At 45.4% G+C, this 21652-nt stretch overlaps 4 protein-coding genes across 4 annotated transcripts; all 4 read left to right on the top strand.

Annotated features, from left to right (window-relative positions):
• Positions 1 to 343: 343 nt before the first annotated feature.
• LOC137612573 (oocyte zinc finger protein XlCOF6-like) lies at positions 344 to 4919 on the top strand. The gene is made up of 3 exons (XM_068341158.1): positions 344 to 472; positions 1347 to 1485; positions 2635 to 4919. The coding sequence occupies exons 1-3, from the start codon at positions 449 to 451 to the stop codon at positions 3972 to 3974; spliced, it is 1503 nt and encodes a 500-aa protein (XP_068197259.1). The 5' UTR covers positions 344 to 448; the 3' UTR covers positions 3975 to 4919.
• Positions 4920 to 5327: 408 nt separating this feature from the next.
• Positions 5328 to 8409, top strand: ttc19 (tetratricopeptide repeat domain 19). The gene is made up of 12 exons (XM_068340329.1): positions 5328 to 5423; positions 5857 to 5980; positions 6017 to 6059; positions 6223 to 6314; positions 6406 to 6516; positions 6691 to 6729; positions 6826 to 6882; positions 6979 to 7040; positions 7133 to 7221; positions 7298 to 7461; positions 7539 to 7701; positions 7789 to 8409. Exons 1-12 carry the CDS (start codon positions 5335 to 5337, stop codon positions 7944 to 7946), a joined length of 1191 nt encoding a protein of 396 aa, XP_068196430.1. The 5' UTR covers positions 5328 to 5334; the 3' UTR covers positions 7947 to 8409.
• Positions 8410 to 10311: 1902 nt separating this feature from the next.
• On the top strand, positions 10312 to 18053 carry slc4a2a (solute carrier family 4 member 2a). Its single transcript, XM_068340328.1, has 18 exons — positions 10312 to 10434; positions 11127 to 11275; positions 12109 to 12289; positions 13113 to 13248; positions 13437 to 13584; positions 13726 to 13798; positions 13878 to 14062; positions 14175 to 14397; positions 14502 to 14705; positions 14792 to 14940; positions 15034 to 15228; positions 15307 to 15516; positions 15711 to 15800; positions 15920 to 16086; positions 16199 to 16452; positions 16535 to 16704; positions 17084 to 17257; positions 17396 to 18053. The coding sequence occupies exons 1-18, from the start codon at positions 10377 to 10379 to the stop codon at positions 17474 to 17476; spliced, it is 2847 nt and encodes a 948-aa protein (XP_068196429.1). The 5' UTR covers positions 10312 to 10376; the 3' UTR covers positions 17477 to 18053.
• Positions 18054 to 20439: 2386 nt separating this feature from the next.
• On the top strand, positions 20440 to 21578 carry LOC137612497 (dnaJ homolog subfamily C member 5-like). The gene is made up of 4 exons (XM_068341039.1): positions 20440 to 20546; positions 20629 to 20842; positions 20937 to 21111; positions 21335 to 21578. Exons 1-4 carry the CDS (start codon positions 20440 to 20442, stop codon positions 21430 to 21432), a joined length of 594 nt encoding a protein of 197 aa, XP_068197140.1. The 3' UTR covers positions 21433 to 21578.
• Positions 21579 to 21652: the final 74 nt, after the last annotated feature.

Genomic DNA, 21652 nt, shown 5'->3' with positions numbered 1-21652 from the left:
TGATGCTGAGATATTCAAATGTTCTTTCGATGGAATCATAAATTTGACTACGAAACCTTTTAGCAGAGATCGAGATTATTCTGTTTAAACAATTTAAACTTTTAAATTAAACTTATTAAGTTATACTCTTAAAGAATTTGTTAATTTGTTTCTGTACAGCCTCATTTTACTATGTGGGAATATTACCCGGAAGTTACCGCCCACATCCAGAATGTCAAAATCTCTCCACTTCTGATTGGCTAGTACTTGTTGTCCTCGTCGTTTGGGTTGGAGACGAATAGCGGGTTAAACCAATCAGAGTCTGTGTGGGGCGGGACTTACGTTTGGTTCCTGGAGGAAAAGAAATTTGTCGCCGTCCTGCTGCAGAAGTTGCTTCTGTTAGCGCTGACGACACGTCGGCTAAAGCCGAACCGTAACGGGACTGTCGGATATCACCTCCACCGGCACGATGGAGACCGACCCGGGGTTCCCGGTAAGCACAACGACCGACTGTCCGCTATTCCGGATGTCCAGTGTGTTGTCGGGAGCGTTTAGCAGCGCTAAGCTAACTAATGTAGCCTGAAGTCCATTCAGAAAGGAGCAGATGTTAGCCTAACGGTGCTGCACACACGCCCACCGAGGATAGAAATAGAAATATATATAAAAAATATGATTAATTCCACCTGGAAATTAAAGAAGAACTCTATTAAAAGCGGTTTAGTTCGGTTTTGTGTTTTCTTTTCTGCTAAGCCGCGAGTAAAACCACAAAGATGATCAATTAGCTGATCAGGTCTTAAGATCTGTCAGTAAACACTGAGTCCTCTCCCACCCGGTTCCCACTGCGGGTTTTCACGGCTCTGAAGCTCCAGAACCGGTTGTCCGAGTCCAGTTTTTTTTAAATTATTTACATTTTTAAATGATGGATTCAATAATTTATTTGTTGTTTGTTTACTTGTGTATTTGTTCTGTCACACAAATGAAGCATCAGGTTCGATCATAACAGCAAACGGTAGACGGCATGTAAAGATAGAGGCTGAAGATTTGATGCTTGAGAGGAATTGATGCAAATTTGTTGTCTCTTTATATAATCCAAAGGACTGTGGTCTCTAATATTCCATTCATCTTTTACTCCCCAGTGTCTTTATTTCTTCCTAGAGACGTTTAGCTTCTCTGACCTTCTGTAAAACCCAATTCAGATTCTGACACCAGAAAACATGGGAAAAAAAGTTCTCCATTTGTGGATTGTTGCCGATGTCCCATGTGGAAACGGATGCTCGTCTCAGACTTGATAAGATCACAGTTAAACTAAACTCATGACGGGTTTTCGGTACCTGTGGTTCTAAAATTCACAAATCTGTCTCTGTCAGGACATGTTTGAAGCCATCCAGATCAAAACGGAGCCGGACAACGACGTGGAGATCCAGTCGTATCCCGTCCTGAAGAAGCTCTCTGTCAGTCTGACAGACTGCAGCGTCTGGCTGGACGGACAGGACTTCATACTTCTTGGTAAGTCAGGTGATCAAGGAGGGGAAATAAATTACTTTTTCTTCTATGTGCATCAAGAATAAGTTGAGAAACATTTTTTGATTCCTTGATATTCATTCTCAAGTCAAACCTCATCGTGTTCATCCGTAATTTAAATGTTGAGTCATTGTGGCACCGTTCAATCCCCATAGGCGAGTGTGTGCGTGTGTGTGTGTGTGTGTGTGTGTGTGTCTTCACACGTCTCCATCCGTTCACCTTGAATGAAACATTCACTGAACTTCAGGTCCAGATATCGTCTGTCGCCCCAGACGTAACCTTAGAGTCTGGTTATATTTACATTCTTAGAGGGAACAGAGACGTTTGTTAATATTATAGAGGGTCAAAACAAGGAGTTGACCTTAACCAGAGTTCTAGCGGTGTCTGGAAAACAGTTTGATCATTATATTTATGACCAGTTAACCATTTCCATCCATTCTACAATTACAGGCTGGTCGGGTTCCCAGACTCTTAACTTCCTGTTCCAAGTTGTTCTACAGTTTGAATCCTTTTGTTTTTGAGTCTGTGGAAACACAGCTGACAACTATATCCTTTGCTATTTGTCCCAGACACTTCAACAGTTATACATTCCATAATATCAGGGGTGTCAAACAAATTTTCACTGAAAGCCACATCAGCATAATGTCTGGCCTTGAGGGGGCCAGATGTAACTAATAAATGTAACTAAATGTAACTCAATGTAATGTAAAATAATAAATAATATATAATAAATATATTTTAAAAAATAATAAAGTAAATGTAATGTAAAAGTAATGGAATTACTCCTTAATGTTAAATAATAATTATTCAAGTTACAAACATTAGTTACACAGAAAAAACATGTTTGTTTGTTTCTCTGTTCTGACATGAATCCTTTCATTAACATTAACTTTATTCAAAACGTTTTCGGAAATGTTAAAATTGGCTTAACTACTGCATTGTGGGAAATGTAGTGTTTGGTCAAAGCACGCTTTTGACCTATTTTTAGACACTGACCTTTTATGCATGGGGGGGGGGCACATAAAATGATCTGGCGGGCCACATTTGGCCCCCGGGCCATGAGTTTGGCAGATACGGAGATTCACTTTAAAGCAGCTTTAACCCGTTTCCTAAACGGACTTTCCCCCCCTCCAGAACCTCTACCCCAGCTGTGCGACCAGAAGCCGAGGCCGCGCTGCCCGGCCACCCTGGGCAGGAAGATGGTGTACTGCTCCGAGTGTCCCAAGGGCTTCTACAAGCAGTCGCACTTCGAGGCTCACAGGAAAACCCACCAGGGGCAGAAAGCCAACCAGTGCTGGCAGTGCGGGAAGATCTACCCCACCCTGATGAGCCTGGTGGTCCACCAGCAGATCCACAGCCGCGAGGCGCCCTACCAGTGCTCCTACTGCGACAAGACCTTCGCCCTGAAGCGGGACTGGAAGACGCACCACCGGACGCACTCGGGGGTCAAACCCTTCAAGTGCTGGTTCTGCGGGGACGGCTTCGGCCTGCAGGAGGAGCTGAGCGAACACCTGGAGCTGCACAAGGGGGAGAAGTGCTACCACTGCGACGTCTGCGACAAGATGTTCGTCTCCTACCAGGGCTTCAACTTCCACCGCAAGTCGCACAAGAACCCCAAGCCGCTGCCTTGCCCCAAGTGCGACAAGAGCTTCAGCAACCCGCAGAGCCTGAAGCTCCACCAGGTCACCCACTCCAGCTGGAAGCCCCACGGGTGCCCCACCTGCGGGAAGAGCTTCAAGCTGCTGACGGGGCTGCGGTCCCACCAGCGGACCCACGACGACCTGAAGGAGTACCGCTGCTCCGAGTGCGGGAAGTGTTTCTCCAGCCTGCAGGGGCTGAAGCTACACAACCGGACTCACACGGGGCTGAAGCCCTACGAGTGCGGCGAGTGCGGGAAGAGGTTCACGCAGTCGCCCCACCTCAAGGCGCACATGGTCACCCACACGGGGGAGCGGCCGTACCTCTGCACCACCTGCGGGAAGAGGTTCACCCAGTCGTCGCACCTGAGGTCGCACGTGCGGCTGTTCCACGTGGGCGAGAAGCCGTTCACCTGCGACGACTGCGGGAAGAGCTTCACCATCGCTCACTACCTGAAGATGCACCGGCTGAGCCACACCAAGGAGAAGCTGTACCAGTGCTCGTACTGCGACAAGTCCTTCTCCTACCACAACTCCTGGAGGGCCCACGAGAGGATCCACACGGGCGAGCGGCCGTTCGGGTGCCAGGAGTGCGGACAGACCTTCATCACGTCGGGTTCGCTGCTGAGCCACCAGAGGTCCAAACACACCGGGGAGAAGAGCCACTACTGCTTCACCTGCGGCGAGTTCTTCTTCACCAGCACGCTGCTGCGGGTCCACCAGCTGGACCACACCGGGGAGCGGCCGCACGCCTGCGGCTGCGGAAAGACGTTCAAAACCAAAGCGGTGCTGCGATACCACCTCAAGAGGTTCGGCGGCCACGAGCCGGCCAAGTGAGACGGAGACTCGATCGATCGTTACGAGTTCTTTTGGTGTAGATAACGAAAAAAGGGATTCTTCCAACGTCCATCCGGGGGGGTAAAAAAAAAAAAGGCTTCAAGATTTTCCAAAGAATTTGTGTTGTTAAGCTTTTCCTCTGAATCCCGGTTCGCTTATCGGTCCCACTGTAATCCCACCAGGTTCGAGTCGTCTGTTACACAAAAACGGTGAAACCGATCGTGTGGATTTTATCACCTGTTACGTTCACGGTCTTCTTCTGTCAGCTGTTCAAATTTTTAAAAACGTCAATGTTGTGTGAAACACTACGACGACGAAAAACACTTAACTTGTTGCTGGAAACACTTCAGAAGAAACAGACCGTGAAGGAAGCTTCGTGACTTCACGATGAGTGAACATGATGTCTCGTTTTAAACTCAATCAATAAAGTTTTATTTATGTAGCACTTAATCATGGCAACAGACATTTCAAGGTGCTTTGACAGACAGAGAAACCCAACTGAACCCAAATTGAAGGAACTAGCGGTCCGGCGCCTCGGACGTCCTGAATATGATCTGGGACTCGATCCAGGATTAAAAGTCTGTTAGTTATGAATTAAAACTTGTGTGAACTGACTGAGAATGACTTTATTCACACATGTTGGACTAGATTTGAGACTCATTCGTATGTATTTGGAATATGAACCTGATTGGAAACTTGTTGGGACATCTTTTATAAGCTAGACTTGATCTTGACTCATTCAACACTAACTCGGTTCAACTCTGGTCTCATATTGAGATCACCATTAGACTGATTTATTTCTTTTCTTTTTTCTACAATCAGAGGTGCATTATGTGAAAGATGGCTGTCTTTGGTCAAGCAGAAAGAGTGTGTGTGTCTGAAACTGTCATTCTGTAAACACATCACCCTGTCACCATATTCTTCTGTTCACTATTAAATAATGTACAAAAAATTTATTTCTTCTGTGTCTTTCAGTTAAATCCAGGTCTGGTTAAGGTAAACTGACATGTGTTACTACTACTAATATTTATGGATTATCTATTTACACCAGAAGTTTATTTTTATTCTAGATTCAGTCTTTATTGCCTTCAATTGGGAATTAAATTTGTTTTTATTTAAATTGAAATTTTATTCCAATAAAGTGACATCGCAGGTCAAATAAAGGCAGAAAATTCACGTTTTATTTCGTTTTCTTTTCAAATTATTTTTATTAACTTGTCTACACGAACAAAAAAAATTCAATTATATTAACATTTTATCCTACACGAGTAATGGGGAAACCGGTTTTCACTTCCGCTGCTCTTATTTTGAAGGTCGGGGTCATAGTTCACAACTTCCGCTCTTTATGTAAACAGTAAAGATGGCGGCCGCCTGCGTTCGCCGCGCCGTCCTCAGTCGGAGTTTGAGCCGCTTCAGGTGTTCAGGAGGGAGATGGAGCTCCACAGGAAGGTGAGTCTGAAGCTGAGTCACGTGGGCAGCGCGTGACAGTTCCAACAGGTGGCTAAAAGATTCCGCCTTTATGTAAATTAGCTTTCTTTTATCTTTTTTTTGTTTTTCAAATTAAGTCCTATTTAAATCTTAAGGTTTAAAAACACTGAATATCCGTTTTGTTGAACTATTTCAACTGTTCTTGAGAGATTTGTTTTTTGCTAACAGCTGATAAATATAAATAATTAAATTATTTTGTCATTAAAATTAGTTATATTACGGGAATGGATAACTTTGCTTCCAATTACAAATTTGAACAGTTACTAAAAACAGGCAGCAGCAGATCAAAAATCACAAGTTAATCGTTTTGATAGTGTGACGTCACGTCCTACGTCACATCAGTGGCGACCTCTGCCAGTCGGTTTTAAAGGCTGTGAATCTTTAAAACCACCAGAGGGCAGTATGGCATCCTGGTGACGTCAGAGTGTGTTGAGGCGAAGCCTCCGGCCTTCTGGGTAAGAAAGAGAAGATGTGAGTCGGGCGGTGGAGCCGTCCCAGAAACACGAGGAGGAAGAGGATTTGGAGGAGGAGGAGGAGGAAGAGGAGGAGGAGGAGGAGGAGGAAGAGGAGGAGGAAGACTGCTGTGGGCAGCAGTGGGTACGTTCAGTCATCAGACCAGGCTTCATGTTTCCTCATCCTTTACATCAAACTGCAAATTAAACTTAAAGTGCAAGGAAGTCACTGCACTGTGTGTGTGTGTGTGTGTGTGTGTGTGTGTGTGTGTGTGTGTGTGTGTGTGTGTGTGTGTGTGTGTGTCTAGCTTTCTCCCTGTTCAGCAGGTCTGATGAAGAAAAAAAAGATGAAGCTCAGCAGAAAGAAGATGAAATAATTCTGCTTCTGAAGAAGGCCAAGGTACGAGAACCGGCAGTAACAGCAGTAGTACTACGTCCTGTGCTGTAGTACTACAGTAGTACTACAGTATTACTGCGTCTCTCCCCCTCAGCTCAGTATTTATCGGGATCAGTTCCAAGCAGCCTCTGGTTTCCTCCATCAAGCTGCGGCTCTGGCTCATCAGACCAACAACAACCAGGCCATCATCTACACCTACAGCCTGGTAAACAGCCGTGACCTCTGACCTCTACAGCTCTATGACCTCTACAGCTCTATGACCTCTGATCTCTACAGCTGAATGACCTCTGACCTCTACAGCTGTATGACCTCTTACAGCTAACGCTATATGACCTCTAACCTCTACAGCTCTATGACCTCTGACCTCCTCTTTCCTCAGATGGCTAATCTGGCCTATGTTCAGGGTCAGCTTGACAATGTAAGTATGATTTAAACAAGTCATCATTATTATTGTTATCATCATCATCATCACCATTGTTACCATCATCATCATTGATTTCTCTTGTTGCTTTAGGCAGAAAAACTTTTCAAAGCTGCGATGAGCTTCATGCTGTCCGGAGGAACACCAGAGGTACGTGTGTGTGTGTGTGTCTGTGTGTGTGTGTGTGTGTGTGTCTGTGTCTGTGTGTCCCCAACCTGTCTTCACTAACTTCCTGTCCGTTTCCAGGACGACAACGCTGTCATCGAGATGTCTCTGAAACTCGCCACCATCTACGCCGAGCAGAACAAGTAAGAAGAAGATCCACGACAGGATCTGCGTGACCGATGACATCATCAGTGGACTGACCGTGTGTGTGTGTGTGTGTGTGTGTGTGTTTGAGGGTGGAGCTTGCAGAGCATGGTTTCAGGTTCTGCACTGAGTCTCTGGAGGCCAAACTGGAGAAGGAGCTCCCGGCGGAGGAGCAGACGGGTGAGAACGTTTCCGTGGTTCCAGTCGTGTTCCCCTGAGGTCAGACCATCTGCTTTAGACGGGTTCTTGTCTCCAGAGGAGACGGGGGCTCTGAGGAAGGAGACCCGCCTCCTGCTGGGTCTGTGTTTGGACTCTAGAGCTCGGTACCGAGCCTCGAAGCGGCGCCTCCTCCAGGCGGAGCAGGACTACCAGAGCGCCCTGGACATCTGCCGCCAGGAGCAGGGCGACGCCCACCCCCAGGTAAGGGAAGCAGGGAACACGCCGTCCGGTCGCCACGCAGATGATGTCATCACGATGTGCCCCCCCCCCCCCTTCAGACGCTGGTGCTCATGAGCGACCTGGCCACCGTCCTGGACCTGCAGGGTCGCCACGACGACGCGCTGGAGCTGATCCAGCGGGCCGTGGACCTGAGCCGCTCCGTCGGACACCCGGACCAACACGTGCTGCTCGGTAACCTGGCCGGGATTCTGGTGCACACAGGTCAGGAGGAGGGGTCAAAGGTCACCGGGGTGCGTTTGATTCGAGCTCCTTTTTGAGGTTCTGACGCTGCGTTTGTGGTCCCGACAGGACGAACGGACGATTCTGTGCGTTTGTACAAGGAGGCTCTGGTTCTGGCCCGGGAGGCTGGAGACCAGGAGGCTGTGGACCGGATCCAGGAGGGGCTGGAGGAGGTGAAGAAGAGGAGGAACCAGAAGACCACAAAGGAGGAGAACGCACAGGAATAAACAGAGCAGCAGAACTTTAGGTCCTGATGTGAAGATGCAGCTCCATCAGCGGGTTCATGACTTCATACCCCAGAACCCTGGTGACCTCTGACCTCCTCCAGCACCTCCGACGGGAATGACTCAGTCTTGTCCGTCTCTCCAAAGGATGAACCTCATCGTCTGAACCGGATTGGTCTTCCGTGTTTGAAGGTTTCTTCTTCCTTCAGCCGCTGGTTGGATCAGATAAAGGCGATGATGTCATTTCTGTTTCCTCTTCGGTGATTGGTCGGTTTGTTTATTCTTGTTTATTCTATCGGTGTCCGTGGGAGTTAAAATGAGGGAGTTAAAAGTCGATGCTGCTCCCAGATCTTCTGCATCTGCTGTGATGTTTGGATCTGCTGAAGAGACGAAAGGTATCGCCATGGAAACCAAACTCTGGGAGTCAGAGACAGGAGATCCTGTTTGATGTGAAATAAATTGATTGATTCAGTCTCGTCTCGTTTTATTTTGTTGAATTTCTTCTAATATTTTATCGAGTAAAATAAGATGAATTAACCTCATTTTACTCGATCGCATCTCATTTACATTTCATTTCAGAAACGCACACACACTCACACACACACACACACACACACTTACTTTCAGGTTCCCACAGAGTGTGATGCAGGTGAACTTCCTGTTGTGTTTACTGAACATTTCAAAATAAAAGCAGGCTGCTGACTGTAAACAAACAGGAGATACCAAAAACACGAATCGGCTACTGCTCAACAAACAAAAGATTAACAAGACAAGAAGCATCATGGGAAAAAAAAAAAGTAGAGAATTCAAGGTGGAGGAGGAGGAGGAGAGAAGAAGGAAGGGAAGGAGACGAGGATATGAAGAAGGAAAGGAGTGGAGGAGGCAGAGAAATGTACCAGCAGAAGGATGGAGACTTCAGAACTTCATCTTAATGATGTCATGAGACAAAACACACACTCTACTGTCACACACACACACTCACACACACACAGAAACACAAAAATGAATGTATTGGGAGATAATTATATGTAAACACTCAGGTGAAGCTATAGAGATAATTGTTATTGTACTCATGTTAATCTCTCACACACACACACACACACACACACTGGTATACACGCACACACACACACACACACACACAACACACACACACACACACACACACACACACACAGAGGGAAGTAATATAAAAGTTGCAGCAGTGTGTTCCAGTGTTTCTGCTGGAAGACGACTCGACTGAGCAGGTACCACAGAAACGATCCCATCGATTCCTGTCAGTTGATTGATCAGTAATCCGATTGATCACTAAGTATGTTCCTCCAGATTCTGCTTCCTGACCTCGCTGATCATCAGACACATTGACCTCTGACCCCCCCGACGGAGCCATGAGCCACGATCTCAGCTCTCGGGCTCCCGGCGATGCCCTCAGCCTGTCTGCAGTGAGTATCTGTGAAGAGGCGTTCAGGAGCTCACGTTGGTGTTGGGGTGGGGGGGCGTTCAGGGGCATTTAGAAACTAAAATGAGGACGAGACCTGTGGGAATTAAAAGGGGGATCCTCTCTCCTCCAGTCTCTGTCTCTTCCTTCACTTACCCACAGTGATGAAGAAGAGGAGGAAGACCGTCGTTGTGAGGGTCAGCGGTGTCTTCCAGCTCACGTCCCGCCGGAGGAACACCAAGTCTACGACCAGCTGGACTCCGCAGGTAACCAAACTCTTTTTTTTTTCTGGTTTGTCATCATCTTCTCGGGTTAAAATTGACGTAAAGGCTCCTCGTGATGTTCTGGAGAGTTCCTGTGTTCCATTAGGACACATGTGTCAAACTCAAGGCCCCCGGGGGGCCAAAATGTGGCCCGCCACATCATTTCATTTGACCCGCGAGAGCATAAAAGATCAGATTGTGACCCAAAAACCCAAAAACTACATTTCCCACAATGCAGTAATTCAGCCCATTTTAATGTTTTGAAGAAAGTTAACGTCCTAACTTGTGTTTGATGTTATTTTTCTTTATTCGTTGGATGATTGATGGAGTTTTAATAACCTGACAAATTAAAATAATTTATTTTATAACAGAGAAACATTGAGTTACATTTAGTTATATTTATTAGTTACATCTGGCCCTTTGATTACAGCAATTATGTTGATGTGGCCCTCGATGAAAACCAGTTTGACCCCCCTCCGATTATGAACTGATCACGAAACAAGAGATTCTCTCATAAAAATATGTCCCACAGTCCTCGAAGGCAACATAACTCGAGAAAAAAACAGAAGGAATGTTTTCCATCATAAAAGATCGTAATCACGTGACCTTGAAGGTTGACCTGAGCACAATGCCCCCGTCCCACTCGCCCCGCCCACAGCCTCTATCTATTGTTGCTCTGGTCTGGTTCTGGTTCTGGTTCTGGTTCTGCCACAGATGAAGTAAAACCCTGTTATGGTTGTGATCAGATATTTCAGCTGTCTGTTGTTTGGCCGACTGACGGCTGATCTCCGTGAGTACTCGCCTCGAATCGCAAAAACCTGCTGGGTCTGACCTGCAGTGAAAAACTGGACTGTTAGGGTTCTGCTGAGCTAAGCTAAGCTAAACAGTTGAACAAGAACCTCAATCAGAGGATAATTTACTCTCCGTGATGAAAAGATTTATTAATGAGTGCATGAGGATTAACTTCATTTAAATTTAAAGGTGTGTGAAAGTGTCAGCGACCTCTCACTGCTGGAATGTGATTGGCTGATTAGTTCCTGGAACAGATTGAAAATCACATGCAGACAGAAACTGGACACTCATTTGCTGATTACCACAGCGTGAAGCCACCTGTGTGTGTGTGTGTGTGTGTGTGTGTGTGTGTGTGTGTGCGTGTGTGTGTGTGTGTGTGTGTGTGTGTGTGTGTGTGTGTGTGTGTTTTCTCCTGGGATAGGTCGAGATTTAAACCTTGTTAGTCTGCAGAAAGTTCCCATGAGACCACAGAGAGAGAGAGAGTCTGTGTGTGTGTCCGTGTGTGTGCGTGTGTGCGTGCATGTGTGTGTCTGTGTGTGTGCGTGTGTGTGTGTGTGTGTGTGTTCACATCAGGCAGGTCAGGATGACAAAAAACAAGAAGAGTGGATGAGGGCCGGAATAAAAAAATTGAGAACCTGGTTTTAACCTCTCACCTCTGCGCCCTGACCCCGCCCCCCACCCCCCGCCCAGGTCACCAATTGGACGATATTCCAGTGGTTCAACCTCACCTGGTGAAGCGTGGCCCCAGACAACCCATTGTTCACGCCAAGAACGATCAGCACGGCGGATGGACGCCATCGAGTCTCCAACACCCGCGACGAGACCGCCCACCTCATGAGGTCAGAGGGCGGGGTCGACACCTTTAACACTCACACCTTTAACACACACACACCTTGGGATAAATTTACATTGAAATCCCTGTCTCAATTTTTATTCCACATCCATGATTGCAGTAAAATCTGGCGCTCGTGATGCTAATCTAGAAGCTAACACTTCCGGGTCAGGGAGGCTTTGGACAACAGGAAGTCCAACCAATTACTGACAACCAACGGCCTCATCTCGACTTTAATGTTCATATTTTTCACTTGACACAAACTCTAGATCCTGTCATCGTTTTAGCACCAGATGGCATCTTTGAATTGACCTTAAATGTTCCAAAACGTGAACTGATTTTAAAGTTCTGCTGCCGGTTCAGGTCCGAATGGTTCCTTGCTGTTAGACCACAACACAATAGAAACGTCCAAAACTGATGGGGGGGAGGGGGTGAAAGATGAGCCGGGGTAGTTTGGGCTGGTTAATCCAGCAGCATTGTGAACAGAAGACAAGCTGGATTTATTCAGAGTAATGAGAGAGAGTGAGACAGGTGAGACAGACAGGTAGACGGAGGTGAAGTCCGACGAGCATCTCTGTCCCGCCTCAGTCTGACCTGGTCTTCAGGATGGTCGGTTTGGATCTGAGGAGTCGACAGAGTAAGGTACGGGCCCACGTCTTCAACACCGAATTCCGTCAGCATCAGGTTCTGATGTGGTTTATTTAATCCGGTTTAGTTAAACTCAACCTTTTCTAATTTATTTGGGATTATTGAAACCCACTTGATCTTGGTTGCCATGGAACTTCAGTCGTGCTTCATCAGCAGATTTTTTTTTTCCTGTTATATTTCTGTCCTGTGCAGGTCTTCGTGGAGCTGGACGAGCTGGTGGTTGACGGAAACCAGGAGCTCCAGTGGAGGGAGACGGCGAGATGGGTGAAGTTTGAAGAGGAGCTGGAAGAGGAGCCGGAACACTGGGGGAGACCTGACGTCCCCTCCCTGTCCTTCCGCTCCCTGCTTCAGCTTCGAAAAACCATCTCTCACGGTGAGGCGGAAGTTGCTCCCTGCCGCCCCCCTATGGAAAAACACCAGCACTGCAAAATAATTTCTAATTTTATTCCAACGATTTATCTTCCCTGAATTCAAAACACAAAAACCCCTAATTTGTACTGTGGTATTAAAGTTAAACTCCTAAAACAGCTGAATTTTCTAAAACCCGATTCAACAAATTAAGTAAGATTTAATTATTTTCATGACTTTTTTATTTTCCAATGAATGTTACGAAGTTTACAAATTTAATACAAGTTTTAAATGTTCAGAAATTTTGGTTCACATTAGAACTTTCAGATGCTAAATAATGATATTATTTACAAAATGTATTCAAATTCTTTCTGATCATGCAATATATAAGGAGATTTTTTTTAAATTTAATTTTATTGTTTTCTGCTAACCAATTTAAAAAACAACAACAACACAACATTTCACTTAATAATTTAGTTTAAATTCAGGTTTGACTTGCATGTAGAGTTTTATTCCATGTGTTGGAATCTACGACATGTGTGTTTTGTAATTTTAATTTATTGATCCCTTTAGCCTCATTAGGATGGGTGTGACGGCATCCCGTTAGAAGTTCAGCAATCAAAATAAAAGTATAAAAAATATCATGTTAAAATCAATCCTAATACATGATATTCATAGTACAACGATAGGGTAGTATGATCGTCAATATCAAAGCCTCTTACAAAGATGTAAAACAGAGTGTCATCAGCATATGGTGAGAAATAATGATTAAAGATAACTGCTATCATCGGTTTGTCTTCATTGCATGATGACGTCACGTGTGTGATGTCATGGCATCGTATTTTCAGGCACGATTCTCCTGGATCTGAAGCAGAGGACTCTGCCAGGGATTGCCCAACAGGTGGTGGAGCAGATGGTGATCTCAGATCAGATCAAAGCTGAAGACCAGGCCGGCGTACTCAAAGCTCTGTTGCTCAGACACAGGTTCATGTTTGAAATACGTCGATGTATCTGTACGCACAGCTATAAATTGAACAATCCCTTAATTCATCCATCAGTCTATTAGAATCGAGTTTAATTTACCCGAACAATACAGTAGCTGGAATTTGGAACCATTAGCCAACGGTACCTTTGTTCGGTTTTAGCATTCTGTATGTTTGTTGGTTTATTAGTCACCCCAGTGATGAGAAAGATCACAGTTTGTTCAGCAAGGACATCCCTGCAGCCAGCATGGCCACCCTGATGGACCGATGTAATGGCCAATCAGAGCCCTCCAAAAATCTGACAAATCCCAGAGAGGCTGATGGTGAGAAGAACAAGGTAAGGAACAGCTTTTTAAATCATCACTTGCTTTCCTACTGTCACCCATCAAGACTCCCTTTAGACTCAATCGGGGTCATCAGGATATCACTTCCTTAATGTCATGTGTTTTTATGTGCTTGTTTAATTAAATGTGTTCAGTCCAGAATCAAACATGATGTGAAGCTGATGGAGAAGATCCCAGACAGAGCCGAGGCTACCGTCGTCCTTGTGGGTAAGCCCCACATTGGCGTTCAGCCCTGAAGGACTGTAGGTCTGGTAGGCCAACTTCCATTCCTCTGTTGCCTCTGCAGGGACCGTGGGCTTCCTGGACCAGCCCTCCGTAGCCTTTGTAAGGTTGCAGGAGGCGGTTTTGCTGGAGTCTGTTCTGGATGTTCCTGTTCCTGTGAGGTTCCTCTTCCTTCTGCTGGGTCCACCTACCCCCAACATTGATTACCATCAGATGGGACGTTCCATCTCCACGCTTATGTCAGACAAGGTTAGTCCCAGTATGGAGAGTCCACAACCACCAGGTAGCGGAATGTTATTAATCATGAATCTTCTAGATTTCCTTGAACCAATGAATTGCAATGAATTCAAATCTTTTTCAGGACTTCCAGGATGTGGCATACCAGGCCGATGACCGCCAGGATCTTCTGACAGCTATCAACCATTTTTTGGACAGTAGTATTGTACTCCCTCCCTCTGAAATTAACGGCGATAAGTTTCTTCACTCGGTTGCTAGCTTCCAACGAGATTTGCTCCAAAGCCGGGAGGAGGAGGAGCAGAGTGGCAAACTACCAGAGAAACCAACCGGCATTCAGCCCGATGAAGGTCAGTGATGGTTTGTTACTATGATAGTATTTGTTACTAATCGTCTAAAGTTGGTCTTTGGTAATCTTATAAGGTCTGGGCAAAATCGATGAATTATTTTCCAGATTCCCTCGTTCCCTCCAAACCCAGGGAAGACGCCCTGAGACGCTCTGGCCGTCTTTTCGGAGGTTTAATCAAAGATGTGTCTCGACGTTACCCTCAGTATCTCAGTGACCTTCGAGATGCCATGAATCCTCAGTGCATGGCTGCCATCATTTTCATCTACTTCGCTGCTCTGTCGCCTGCCATCACCTTTGGTGGACTTTTGGGTGAGTTTGGGTTGCAGAGACATGGTGACCCTATTCTCAAAGATGCATCATGGTCCTAGAGCTGCGTTTGCTCTCCTGTGCTGCAGGAGAGAAAACGGAGGGTCTGATTGGTGTGTCTGAGCTGATCGTTGCCACAGCGATACAGGGCATAGTCTTCAGTGTTCTGGGTGCTCAGCCTCTGCTGATAATTGGCTTCTCTGGACCACTGCTGGTGTTCGAAGAGGCCTTCTACAATGTGAGCTCACCTAGCATATGTACAGACATGTATTAATATAGTCTTAAAGCAACATGTCTGACTGAAACCTACATGGTGTGCTTCCCCCTGTAGTTTTGTAAAGTCGGTGGGATTGACTATCTGACAGGTCGAGTGTGGATCGGCTTCTGGTTGGTGCTCATTGTTCTCCTCACGGTGGCCTTTGAAGGAAGCATCCTTGTTCGCTTCGTCTCCCGTTTCACCCAGGAGATCTTCTCCTTCCTCATCTCCCTCATATTTATCTATGAGACATTCGCCAAACTGGTCAAGGTGAGTTGGGTTTTCACAGGTCTTTAGTGTCCAACACAGAATTACACTGAGCTTTCCCCCCTTTTTTGGTCTCTCCAGATATTTCAAGAGCATCCTCTCCAAAATTGCTACCGTGGAAACAACACTCTACTTTCTTCTACGTGCAACTACACCGCAGCAGCTGAAAACCATGGGAAGGTTGTTGGGGAACCAAACACTGCATTGCTGTCGCTTGTACTCATGTCGGGAACATATTTCATTGCGTTCTACCTGCGCAAGTTCAAGAACAGCTCCTTTTTCCCTGGCAGGGTAAGTAGACGCACAGGTGTGAACCACACTGAGAAACTTTATCAAAATACTACAAGTCTCAATTAAGGCAAGTCAGTTTCCCCAATACCAAAGGAAAATAACCTGTGTGATGGAGGTAGGTATGCTAGTAGTAGTGGCAGAAGAAGATTCAAACCCATTGGTTGATCAGGAAACTGGTTTTCTGTCTGTTTCAGCTCCGTAGGATCATCGGAGACTTTGGGGTACCCATTGCCATCCTCATCATGGTGCTGGTGGATTACAGCGTGGAGGACACCTACACTCAGGTCAGATCAAATTCTAAACGTGTAGTGACGGTTCTGGATTGCTTAGACAACCCCAAATTTTTCCAGCAACGTACACGATGAGTGAACTCTGAGCAAACCCTCTTCCCATTGGCTGACAGAAACTGAGTGTGCCAAGTGGATTCTCAGTGTCCAGTCCGGAGAAGCGTGATTGGCTGATTTCTCCTCTGGGGTCAGATGGACAGTTTCCTATTTGGATGATGGCAGCTAGCATCTTGCCGGCGCTCCTCGTCTTCATCCTAATCTTCATGGAGTCCCAGATCACAGCGTACAGTTTATATATTTATCTACTTATAATCTATTGAATTGATTAGATATTCTTTTTGTTTTTACAGAGTGGATCTGACATAAATACGACTCGTTATCCTTCCGTCTCTCAGGCTGATTGTCAGTAAGAAGGAGAGAATGCTGGTGAAAGGAACTGGCTTCCACCTGGACCTCCTCCTCATTGTGGTCGTGGGTGGAATCTCGGCGCTGTTTGGTTTGCCATGGTTGTCAGCCGCCACGGTTCGCTCCGTCACCCACACCAATGCCCTCACAGTCATGAGCAAACCTGTCAACCCTGTAGAAAAGCCCCGGATCCAGGAGGTCAAGGAGCAGCGGGTGACAGGCTTCCTCGTGGCCGTTTTAGTAGGTATGACGTCAGGATTAAGTCTCGCTACGAACCAAACTACCTCTATGATCTCCACCAACCTCTCTCAACTGGTCTTGTCCAGGTCTGTCCATCGTGATTGGGGAAGTTCTGCGTCAGATCCCTCTAGCTGTGCTCTTTGGGATCTTCCTCTACATGGGCGTGATGTCGCTGAACGGGATCCAGCTGACCGACCGACTCGTCCTGCTGTTGATGCCCCCAAAGTACCACCCTGACCAAGACTATGTCCGTAAGGTCAGTCCTGCCTCCGCAATTGCCACCAGTGGTGTTGACGTCACAAATCCGACCTGAGTCAGACTGAAAGGACAGAACTAGAAAACCCGTTCATGTTGACTGGACCTTGACAAGATGTTGGCCTTGTTGGCTTCTTTGGACTAATGGGGTTTGTAGACAATTTAGTCTTGACTTGAACTTATGAGGTGTTAGTCTTGACTCAATTTTAGAATTGTTTGTTGTTTACTTGTGTTTTCATTTGCTGGTTGTTCACAAATGGTCTTGATTTTCATGTTAACCTGGAACTGGTCCAAGTCATGTGGACAGACTTCCTCAAAAAAGTGAAATCACCATCAACCAACCTCCTTCTTTCCACGCTACCTCACCTGTTCTCCCACAGGTGCGCACTTTAAGGATGCACCTATTCACCCTTGTCGAGCTGACTTGTCTGTCCCTCTTATGGGTCGTCATGGCAACGGCAGCAGCGCTGGCTTTCCCTTTCGTGCTGCTGCTGACCATCCCCGTGAGGATGCTGCTGCTGCCCCGCCTCTTCACCTGGAGAGAGCTACAGAGTGTGAGTCGTACCTCATACAGACAGCATTGTTAGCGCAGAGCAGCACACCGCTAACATGCTAACAATGACACTTAACACTACATGTACTTTCCTTGCGGAATGTGGTGTTGACTTGTAACCGTGACAACAATCCTGCAGCTGGATGCTGATGATGCTGAACCTCACCTGGAAGAGAAGGAGGGGCAAGATGAGTACTCGCAGCTGCAGATGCCCGTGTGACCTGGAAGCAGCCTTGTGATTGGTCAATTCAGCTCCTTCATGCATATATCTGCTGTGCTGCGCTGGTGGACCTGGTGGAAATATTTGTGCCTTTCATTCAAAGCAAATTTTACCTGTAAAACTTAGATTGTCGCATATTAATTTGTGTCGTTAAAATGTTTGTAAGTGGAATGCCTCATATTTTTATCAGCTCTTTAGAAATCCTAAATAAATAAATAAATAAATAAATAAATAAATAAATACATACATACATACATACATACATACATACATACATACATACATACATACATACATACATACATACATACATACATACATACATACATACATACATAAATGTTTAATGCGATTAAATATGATGAATTTTCTCCAAATCCTAAAATGACAAGACAGAAGAATCTTCACATAGGATGATTTTTCTGCTGTATTGTGTTTTACTTGCGTTTTTAAACATGCTGTTAAAAATTTGGATGCATAAACACTGCAGGTTTAAGAGTGTCTCATTCCAAACCAGCCCTTTAACACACAATAAAACATGAATTACATTCATTTCTATGTTGAAATGTGTATTGAAAAAAAATATAACAACCCATTATGTTTGTTATAGAGATTGAAAATGACATTGAACATAAGCATATATGTATTTATTACATTCTACTAGACCAAACATTTTTCTAAAGTATCCCTTCCCATTCCTAACATATAAATCAAAATTTGTATACAGTATTACATATTTTGAAAATTGAATTGAAGAGTTTGGCAGCATATATATACTGTTATATTAATTATAATATATGTGTTGACATATACTATATTATACATGTTAACACATGTAATTAATATATATGTTAATTACTCACAGTAAAATCTGTATAAGTAAATATATCATAAAAAGGTTACTAAATTTGTTTTATTTATTACATAGTAATTACATGAGTGAATCCCATTCCTGATTCAAATGATTCAATAAGACGTCGGTTACAACAGCTACAATAGCTTCAACGTAATGATTAGCGTATCTGTCTTGATTGACGCCTCGCGAGCTCCCACCCTCCCTGTGACTTAGCTGGTTGTCATGGCGACCTCCATTTAGAGTGAAACCCGACCAGGCGTGGCGGCTTTTGTTCACCTGAGCCGAGCTGCTGCTGAATGTTTGATGGAGACTGTCAAGAGATCCTCTCGGCCAGAGTCGGCCCACCTCCACCTGGACAGGTAGACGCTCCATCGGGACACTCTGAGGCTCCACAGGCAGGTTTGTCTCCCTCTGCAACGCCAAACTGCTCTTTACTACTTTAGTTTATTTTAATGTGTCTCACTGGTGTCAAAATTTAAAATACACATCTGTGAAGCATCAAGTAAGGGAACTAAATTGAAGTTTATGTCACTGACATAAGCTTCAGTTAAAGTTTTCTTGCTGGTTTTGAAGGATTATCCTGGACGATTGTGTGCTAAAGCTAAATCAATCATATCTGATCCACTCAGTCTTTCTGGATTTTGATTCTTCTACATCATAAATTTGACTTTTTTTTTTTCTCGAAAAACCTGATTGCACACATGCATCTGCATTTTCCATTTGAAAATATCCTGGATTTAGCCATAGTTATACAAATTAAAGCTCATATATACAAATATTTGTAATTTGTTTTAGACATTTGTCAGAAGGTTAGACCTCATTAGACCTCACTTTCCAGAATTTCCAATTATTTCATGGTTCAGGCTTTAAAGGGTTAATATCTGAAAAATATGTCATAGATTTGTGGTTTTCACACAATCAAGTTTCAACTGTTAGAATTAACATTGGTAGTAATCCTCATTTCCTCTGCTGTAACTACTTGCTGGTGAGATACAGCTGGGGTACACCCCAGAGGATACGCCAGCTCAAAATGAAATCTGGGCAGCATGGTGGCGCATTGGGTAGTGCTGTAAGCAACAAGGTTCTGGGTTTGTTTACTTCCTGTGTGGAGTTTGTATGTTCGACCCATGTCTGTGTGGGTTCTCTCCAGGTTCTCCGGCTTCCTCCCAAATCCCCAAAGCATGTAATTTAGTTGAATTGATCACCTGAATTGCATTAAGTGTGTATATAACACAAAATGCTGCTTTTATAAACACCAAGCCGACCTCAATAGACTTACTTTATCAATCAAGTTTTATTTATAAAGCCCTTAATCACGGCTACAGACATTTCAGAGGGCTTTAACAGGTAGAAAAGCCCAACAGAACCCTCCAGAGCAAGCATAAGCAACAGAGGTGGGGAAAAACTCCTTGATTGAGGAAGAAACTCCGGGCAGGACCAAGACTCTGGGTCTTAGTAGTCTATAGTTAGTCTGTGGTGGAAGAATGATGACGTGCCTCCCTTCATGAAGCACGGCGGGGACTCAGTGACGAACATCCGCAACTTTGCTTCCCAGTCCAGTGGAAACCTGCAGCCCCGTAGAGGGTCAAACACATCCCATCAAGGATCAGGAACTCCTAGAAGAAAACGTCTCCATCTGTGAGGAAGTTGAAGCATGGGTGTCATTGGGACGACAAGGACGAACACACCAAGTGGTCCTAGGAGCCTACCAACACCTGGTTCCAGAAGAAATCCAGGATCATTCTAGTTTCCTGATTGGAATCCAGGCAGGAGAATGTGAAGAAGGTGAAAGCAACAGGAAAACCAGGAGTGTTCAAGAACTGGAACCAGAAACTGGTGTCTGGATCTTCATCAGGTTTGAAGCAGGTCTTAAAGGCTGAAGGGTCTGTAGACTAGACTAGAGGAGCTGGTGACAGCAAGATATATTCAAATTAGAATTTTGTGTTTAATTGGCAAAAAACATTCGTAAGATCTGATGTTCTGATCGTTCTAAAGTGTCGTTCTTTCGTTTGGTCACCAAAAACAGATGAGAAATAAGGAACATGAGTCCAGTTTGAGCAATTTAAAGTCAAACTTTGGGTCTTACCTGACAGGTGATGGTGTCAGGATGTCCGACGGGAGGCAGCGAACTTTGTCCACCTCTGGAGAGTCTCTGTATCAGGTGCTGGGTCTGGAGAAAGGCTGCAGCCATGACGAAATCAAGAAGTCCTACAGGTGAGACTGTCACGATCGCTATCCTCTCCACAACGCTTCAGAACATGTAGACATCGAACCCCCTCTTGGGTTGTGGCTCCAGGAAGTTGGCGTTACGGTTCCATCCTGATAAAAACCCGGACAACCCAGAGGCGGCGGAGAAGTTCAAGGAGCTGAACAGCGCTCACGCCGTCCTGTCCGACCTCTCCAAGAGGAACATCTACGACTCGTACGGCTCCCTGGGCCTCTACGTGGCCCAGCAGTTCGGAGAGGACAACGTCAACACCTACTTCATGCTGTCCACCTGGTGGGCTAAGGTGGGCGGGGCTTACACTGACCACGACCAGATATTTTTTGTCATTATCTCTCAATAATGTCCCGTTTCGTGTCCGGTTCTGGTTCTGGTTCCAGGGTCTCTTTGTGGTTTGTGGGATCCTGACCGGGTTCTACTGCTGCTGCTGTCTCTGCTGCTGCTGCAACTGCTGCTGCGGAAAACTCAAGCCGACGCCCACAGGTGAGGGGGCGGAGCCAGACTACGTCTCCCCTGATGACCTGGAGGAGGATATACGCAACGATCCAGACAGCGGTGAGACAAGACGGGCAGTGACTCGGGTGTTTAAGGGTCTCTAAGCAACTGGTTAGGGGTTAGATAGATATAAACTTTATTAATCCCGAAGGAAGTAGCGTAAAAGCCACACTGTTATTTTTCATACCAATTGACCAATCACTGAAGACATTCCTGACTTTTCAGCCAATCAAAGTTCCCCAAGATAAACCGTAAACATTTCTGTGTTTCTGTTTCTCCGCAGGCATCGAAACTCCGATTGTTCAGCAGCCGACAAACGCCAGCGAGAAAACTCAGCTGATCACCGATGGACACCGCCGATATGGAGACACCTACACATGAACAGGCCACAGGAAACAGGAAACAGGAAGTGCATCACTGCTCCAATCTTTCTCACCTGAAACAGTCGTTTGAAAGCTGAATCTTCGAATCACGTTAATGTACGACTCCAACAAAAGCACAAATCCCAAACTGAATTAAAGTTTAAAGCTGACATTTAGCGTCTTTGTCCTCAGAGGCAAACAATACGATGAAAATTATGTGGACGCCTTAGCATTTATTT

Source organism: Antennarius striatus, chromosome 18 (assembly GCF_040054535.1).
Source record: "Antennarius striatus isolate MH-2024 chromosome 18, ASM4005453v1, whole genome shotgun sequence".
Lineage (NCBI taxonomy): Eukaryota > Metazoa > Chordata > Actinopteri > Lophiiformes > Antennariidae > Antennarius > Antennarius striatus.
This window is presented reverse-complemented; position numbering and strand designations above follow the sequence as displayed.